Genomic DNA, 7,809 nt, shown 5'->3' on the forward strand with positions numbered 1-7,809 from the left:
ACAAATACGTGGGCACCAGAAGGCTTTACGCATGGATTATGTTCGTGATGACATTGCAACAAGTTTAATAGGGAAATAATTTTTTTTTAAGTGAACGATTTCTTTTTACACCGATTATTGTTTCTACTAAATGTTATTTTTTCTATTTAAAACATAATAAATTAATTTATGTCATTTTCAGTCATTTTATGTACAACACCAATCCCAACCACAATTTTAACCAACATATCATGACATGATTTTGGATAAAAAAATCAAACTACAATTTTAACTAAACACACATTTTATATAAACCAACAACAAAAAAGTGATTTTTTTAAAATTATTTTTATCAAACCACAACCACAATAATTACCACAAAGACAAACACCCTCTCCCTTGGTCCAGAAATAATATGTTTTGACTCAATTATAGGAAAAGTAGTGAAATAGCTTGATAAATTTGAATCTAGAAAAAAAGAGAGGGAACTTCACTAAGAGATTTTTAATATAAGATATATTCAAATTATATTTTAAAACACTATTGTTATAACTCAATTTTAACCCTATATTTTCTATGTATTTTCAAAAAATTAAAAAAGAATAAAAAATCAAAGATAAAATAAATAAAGAGAAGTGGATTAAAATGGAGTTACAGAAGAGAATAAAGGACTAAAAAATAATAAGAGACGATCGAGAGACATTGCCTAAAACATGGAAAAGAAAAATAGCGGGGGCATTCTGCACAAAGCAAGGTTGAAAATACGGAATTAAAGGAGGCCTTAGGTTTTATCACGGGCCATAAAACTCTGACCGTTTTACTTTGAATAAAAAAAAACATTTTTCTTTACCTTCATCTTTTCCCTTCAGCCGAAGCTCAGGCCACAGCCCTTTTTGTGCATGCCTCAGTGCATAGCCACCAACAACCAACAAAACCACCCATGGCAGCCGACGAACTTTCCTTCCTCCACTAACCCACACCAGCAGCTCTCCCCCCTCGCTGTCAGCAGCCTTTCTATCAACCATCGTATTTTATACACATGATTTTAGTCTCAACCCAACTCCATTGTACACGGTTGACGAGTAATGTCAACCATATTATTAAACGAATGAGCAGATAACATGGTTAAAATTATTTTTTAAATAATTTTTTGTGTTAAAATAAATATTAATAATATTTTTTAATTTTTAAAAATTATTTTTAATATCTTTACATTAAAATTATTTAAAAATATTAAAAATATATTAATTTAAAATTAGTAAAAATATAAAAAAAAATTAATTTTTTTTAAAACATAAAAATAAATAAACCTGGCTAGATTTTCTTGCATCAATTTTTAAAAAGGAAGAGAGGGCAAGTGCAGATGAAATAGCCGTTGCCAGACGATTATTTGTACCATCTCCATGTTTTAGTTTTTTGATATAATGTGCAGAAATAACACTTCATTGAGAGAAATGTTATTCCACCTATTGATTTAGCAATCCTGTTGGAGTTTCTAAAAAGAAAGAAAGAAAGAGCTAAAACATGGAGAATGTTATTTTTTATATTTCTATAAAAATAATACACATACATACATACATACATATATATATATATATATATTTAAGCTATGGTCCCAAAACTTAAATTTAATAAAACAAATCTCTTTAATCATTAAGTTAATATTTAATTTTTTTCCTGTGATATTATGCTTCCGAAGCAGAATATTATTTTTGAAAAGGTCGAAAAGAAGATTGGTTTCCTGGGGATAGTTATGAATTTTGGAAATAGAAACCAAGCCCAGATTGATTATAAAACAGTACAGGCCCATGAAATTTAGCCCAACTAAGCAAAACAAGACCTAGACTAGCACGACAGTATCTCATGACAGAAAGTCCAGGTAGTAGATGTTTCTAGAATCACCAGAAACACAATTAAAGCTCGATACATCTCTACTCTTCTCTTCAGACGACCACGTCGACCCCACCTGCACAGATCGATTTATTTTTTAATTACTCATAAAAAAATATTTATTTTTATGTCAGTGTTCGTAATTATGATATAAATACAAAAAATAATATGAAAAAATAAAAATGGAAAATTCCAATCGCAACAATAGAATATGTGTAATTATGATATGAGTTGTTTTTTATTTAAAAATATATTAAAATAATATTTTTTTTACATCAAAACCATTTAAAATTCTAAAAAAATAATTTAAATTTTTTAAAATACTTTTTAAATGTAAAAATCCAAAACAAACCCTATTTTTTTTTAAAAAAAAAAGAAAAAGCAGCCCTCGCTTGCGCTCCCTCTTTTGATTTAAGTTAAAGCTTTTACTCGTTTCGTTTCCTTTCTTATATAAGAAAAAAAAGATTTCTAGAACCACCCGAACCCCTCCCGTCGCTCCGTATTTCCATCTCCTCTTGTTTTACAGGTAAGTTCCTATCTATCTCTAACCCTAGCTTAGATTTGATTTACATCATTGTAAACATTAATTAGCTACCAAATCAACGATTTGGTGTTTCCTTTCCTCCTGTCTCTAGAACTTTTTATAGATCTGTGAGTTCTTATTTCTAGATTTACCTCTAAAGATTTACAATTTTCTTCATTGATTGTAGTTTTGTTGTTGATCGTGCCTTTCGCTGTTAGATTCAGCTGATTATCATTTTTTTTTCTTAATTGTTTCCTGTTATATTTTATGTTAGTAGTAATAATAGTAGCAAGAAGCTATTATGGTGATTAGATTGTTGATTCAATTACATTTTGAAGTTTGTATTTTTTACAGATTTTTTGCTGTATAATCGCATGCATTAGTAATTGATTGATTTTTTTTTTTTTACATATATATATGGATCTGTGGGTTTAAGGGTTTTGGCGGTAGTGACTCATACACTGCAGAATTTGTACCTTTCTTTCTTCCTTCTTTTTTTGTCTTTTTAGGCTGCGCTTCCACAAGGAAAACTATGAATCCGTTTTGATTGTGTGCCTTTTCTGGTTCTTGTCTTGGGTTCGTTGTGGCTTTATATTATTTACTCTGATGCTATGACTGCTTGGATTTTTATTCCTGATTCATGCATTGCCTTTTGATTTGTGATGATTATGTTACTATTTTTGTTAGTGGCAATTAGATTTGATCTCTGGTTGTTTTGTGCAGCTTGCCACATAACTTATAGGGCAATAACCGATTTATAAATCGGTAATTATTTTTAGCAATCATGAGTGTGGTTGGTTTTGATTTTGGTAATGAGAACTGCCTTGTTGCTGTTGCGAGACAAAGAGGGATTGATGTTGTGCTTAATGATGAATCAAAGCGTGAGACTCCTGCTATTGTATGTTTTGGCGACAAACAGCGTTTCATTGGGACTGCAGGGGCTGCCTCAACCATGATGAATCCCAAAAATTCTATTTCCCAGATCAAGCGGTTAATTGGGCGTCCCTTTTCAGACCCTGAATTGCAAAGGGATCTGAAGTCATTGCCTTTTACAGTCACTGAAGGTCCTGATGGATTTCCTTTAATTCAGGCACGGTATTTGGGTGAGATGAGGACGTTCACACCTACCCAAGTCTTGGGAATGGTGTTTGCAGATTTGAAAATCATAGGCCAGAAAAATCTGAATGCAGCAGTGGTGGATTGCTGTATTGGTATTCCGGTATATTTCACTGATCTTCAAAGGAGGGCTGTTTTGGATGCAGCCACAATTGCTGGATTGCATCCTCTCCGTTTGATGCATGAGACCACAGCTACAGCTCTGGCTTATGGTATTTATAAGACGGATTTGCCTGAGAATGACCAGTTGAATGTTGCTTTTGTTGATGTTGGACATGCAAGCATGCAAGTGTGCATTGCTGGATTCAAGAAGGGTCAACTTAAGATCTTGGCTCATTCATTTGATCGTTCCTTGGGTGGTAGAGATTTTGATGAAGCTCTGTTCCAACACTTCACCACCAAGTTCAAGGCAGAGTATCACATTGATGTTTTCCAGAATGCAAGAGCATGCCTTAGGCTTAGGGCTGCCTGTGAGAAGCTGAAGAAGGTTCTTAGTGCCAACCCAGTGGCACCTCTTAATATTGAATGCTTAATGGAGGAGAAGGATGTTAGAGGCATTATTAAGAGGGAAGAGTTTGAACAAATTAGCATTCCGATATTGGAACGTGTGAAGAGGCCTTTGGAGAAGGCACTACAGGATGCTGGACTTGCAGTTGAGAATGTTCATACAGTTGAAGTGGTCGGCTCTGCTTCTCGTGTACCTGCCATAATGAAGATTTTGACCGAGTTCTTTGGAAAGGAACCTAGGCGTACAATGAATTCCAGCGAGAGTGTCTCCAGGGGCTGTGCATTGCAGTGTGCTATTCTTAGTCCCACTTTCAAAGTGCGAGAGTTCCAGGTAAAATCCTCTTAACTTGTTTGCTATTAGTGTTATTTTGATGATATGATATGTTGGTGATATCTTTGCTAGCATGATTATAGCATCATATGATTTTATTCACTTAGTGCTATATCATTGGCATCTTATGTCTTCTTTCATTTAATGATGCAACTGGAACTGTGTTAATCTTTGGATTTTTTAGATGCGCTAAAAAGGAAAGGGAATTAGACTTGCAGAGTGAGGAGTGCTACTGTTTTCAAGACCTGGTTGCTATATAATTTGTTTAATGCAAAAGATGAATAATTAAGGATACCAAGTTTGAGAGTCATCATGTTATCTTGGATGCATTCTTTAATTTATTGTAGAAATTGCAGTCGTTATGGCTTGGAAATGTAGATGTGCTTTTCAACCTTATTATTGGACGCTTTGTGTGACCTTCTGCTTGCCTATGATTTGGTTCCCAGCAATCAAAAGTCTATGAAGTATATTGCATGAATTGTTGACTGTTCCTTTTCCAGGTCCATGAATGCTTCCCATTTTCAATTGCTGTATCATGGAAAGGTGCAGCTCCAGATTCTCAGAATGGAGCAGCAGATAATCAACAGAGCACTATTGTCTTCCCCAAGGGCAATCCCATTCCTAGCATCAAGGCTTTGACATTCTATAGGTCAGGGACGTTCTCCATTGATGTACAATACGCTGATGTCAGTGAATTGCAGGCTCCAGCTAAGATCAGCACATACACGGTAGGAAGTTAACATGCAGTATCAAAAATTCACATTTTTAATTAATGTGATCTCAAGGACATGGCCTAATTTTATTATTAATCTATGTCATATGAACTTCACTTGCAGATTGGTCCTTTCCAATCTACAAAAAGTGAACGTGCAAAAGTGAAGGTGAAAGTCCGCTTGAATCTGCATGGGATTGTGTCTGTTGAATCGGCAACTGTAAGTCTTGAAGAGTGTTTGTGATTCTCATTGTAGTTTATTAATAATGATATATTTACCAGCCTTACTGATGTTATGCTTCTGTCAGCTTTTGGAGGAAGAGGAGGTTGAAGTTCCTGTCACAAAAGAGCCAGCAAAGGAACCTGCCAAGATGGATACTGATGAAGCTCCCAGTGATGCTGCCACTAAGGGCCCTGAAGAAGCAGATGCCAATATGGAAGAGGCAAAACCAGCTGCTGATGTTTCTGGGGCTGAAAATGGTGTTCCTGAGGCTGACAAGCCAACACAAATGGAAACTGATACCAAGGTCAGTTCCCCCTACAATTTAGGATCGTGTAGGATCTTCCTACATTAAATTTCAGTTGTGGTACAGTCAGAAGCTTGGAGGAGAACATCTTTTCCTTTTGATACATTCTTTCATAGACCCAGGTTTCTTTAAAATCCTTTTCCCTGGTTTCAGGTTGAGGCTCCCAAGAAAAAAGTAAAGAAAACAAACATCCCTGTGTCAGAGGTGGTTTATGGTGGAATACTGGCAGCTGAAGTGGAAAAACTACTAGAAAAAGAGTATGAAATGGCATTGCAAGACCGGGTTATGGAGGAAACAAAAGAAAAGAAGAATGCTGTTGAAGCTTATGTCTACGATATGAGGAATAAGGTAGAAATTAATCTTTACTTTACAGCATGACTTTTTGGCAGCCTTCATATAGTCAGATGTTACAATGCTTTTGTATTGTTCAGTTAAGTGACAGATACCAGGAGTTTGTCACTGACCCTGAGAGGGAGGGATTCACAGCTAAACTGCAGGAGACAGAAGATTGGTTGTATGAGGATGGTGAAGATGAAACCAAGGGTGTCTACATTGCCAAGCTTGAGGAGCTCAAGAAAGTAAGCACTTCTATTTTGCTGAGAGTGTGTGTTTGTCCACTTCTCCTTGTCCTGTGAAAAAGGGGCTGGTTGGTTATTTCTCACGTGCATGTTTAATGATGTTAATGATTGCAGCAAGGTGATCCTATTGAAGAGCGCTACAAGGAGTACACAGAGAGGGGGTCTGTGATTGATCAGCTTGTTTATTGTGTCAATAGTTACAGAGAGGCAGCAGTGTCTAGTGATCCTAAATTTGAGCACATTGACTTGACTGAAAAGCAAAAGGTAAAGACTTATTAGATTTTTGTATGTGGTTGTTTGTTGTGATGAAAGTGTCAACTAAAGCCATTGTCTCGTTATGTGATAGGTTTTGAACGAGTGTGTAGAAGCTGAAGCCTGGTTAAGAGAGAAGAAGCAACATCAGGACTCACTTCCCAAATATGCCACTCCAGTTCTTTTGTCAGCTGATGTGAGAAAGAAGGCTGAGGCACTTGATAGGTATTATTTCTTGTTTCATCTTTGCTTTGAGTTTTGTTCTTTGCAGTTCTCTAAGCTTAGATGGGGGGGATGTTTCTGATACGATGTGGCAACATTCAGCTGCTTTTCCTGGCCTGTATAGGGTGAGATTTTGGTCAGCATTAAGATTAGAATGTTTGTTTCTGCAGGTTTTGCAGGCCTATAATGACGAAACCAAAACCAGCAAAACCAGCCACTCCTGAGACTCCAGCAACTCCACCACCTCAGGGTAGTGAACAGCAACAGCAGGGAGAAGCGAATGCTGACCCCAGTGCTAATGCTGGTGCCAATGAGACTGCAGGAGCTGCCAGCGGCGAGGTGCCACCTGCTTCTGGAGAACCAATGGAGACTGACAAGTCCGAGACTGCATAATTCAATGCAGCAACAGAATCTGTCGTATTGAATTAAGAAATTTGGTCCCGCTGTATCAGAACAACTTTTAAGGAGGCTGAGACGAACTCTTTGGTGGGCTGACATTATGTGAGGATGTGGGTCTTTGATGTCTTTCTCATCTTTTCACCTGTGAAGCCCTCCCATCGTGTGTGGTTCACGTAATTTTATCTTGAGAGCTAGTCTCTAGAACCCGTTTTTAAAGAAAGGGGGTTTTAAGAGAGGTTTAGACCTCAAAGGTCCTTTTGCCCCGACTTTTGTTGTGCAGAGACCGGAGTGTACTCTTTTTTGAGGGTCAGTGTTTTAAGTGCCCCCTATTTTTTGGTTTTTCCTTTCTGTAGGATGTCCTCAGCATCAAATATTGGCTTGTTTTTTTTCCCACATTGTTCCTAATATAAACTTTCAAGTCTTGCGTTGCCTACAAAGCAGGGTGCCTGATTCTGTTTGATCTCGATCCCAAACAGTTTTGCATGCGTTTTGGCTGCGTGTACTAGGAACGCGCGGTGAAGCTGTTGGAAGAAAGTGAAGGTGCAGGCTTGCTGCTGGCTGTTGATGTTAAAACGTGGTATTGTGGTAATGGTGTTTAATATTATGAGCACAGTTATCTGAAAACACTAAATTTTATTTTTACCAATTTAGTGATATACTTGTTTTTACACTTGTTAGTCTGTCCAGTCTTCCAAGTTCGTAAATCGTGAGTCAACATAAAAGCTTATCTGCCAATCGATTTGAAAATAATCCAGGCAAACAGATTACTTCTG

At 36.7% G+C, this 7,809-nt stretch overlaps 1 protein-coding gene across 1 annotated transcript; it reads left to right on the forward strand.

Annotated features, from left to right (window-relative positions):
* Positions 1 to 2,287: 2,287 nt before the first annotated feature.
* LOC105117332 (heat shock 70 kDa protein 15-like) lies at positions 2,288 to 7,494 on the forward strand. Its single transcript, XM_011014952.1, has 10 exons — positions 2,288 to 2,395; positions 3,116 to 4,346; positions 4,847 to 5,074; positions 5,183 to 5,278; positions 5,367 to 5,585; positions 5,739 to 5,933; positions 6,017 to 6,163; positions 6,278 to 6,427; positions 6,510 to 6,640; positions 6,808 to 7,494. Exons 2-10 carry the CDS (start codon positions 3,177 to 3,179, stop codon positions 7,028 to 7,030), a joined length of 2,559 nt encoding a protein of 852 aa, XP_011013254.1. The 5' UTR covers positions 2,288 to 2,395; positions 3,116 to 3,176; the 3' UTR covers positions 7,031 to 7,494.
* Positions 7,495 to 7,809: the final 315 nt, after the last annotated feature.

The sequence above is a fragment of the Populus euphratica genome, unplaced genomic scaffold, assembly GCF_000495115.2.
Source record: "Populus euphratica unplaced genomic scaffold, PopEup_1.0 scaffold1303.1, whole genome shotgun sequence".
In the NCBI taxonomy this organism is placed as follows: domain Eukaryota; kingdom Viridiplantae; phylum Streptophyta; class Magnoliopsida; order Malpighiales; family Salicaceae; genus Populus; species Populus euphratica.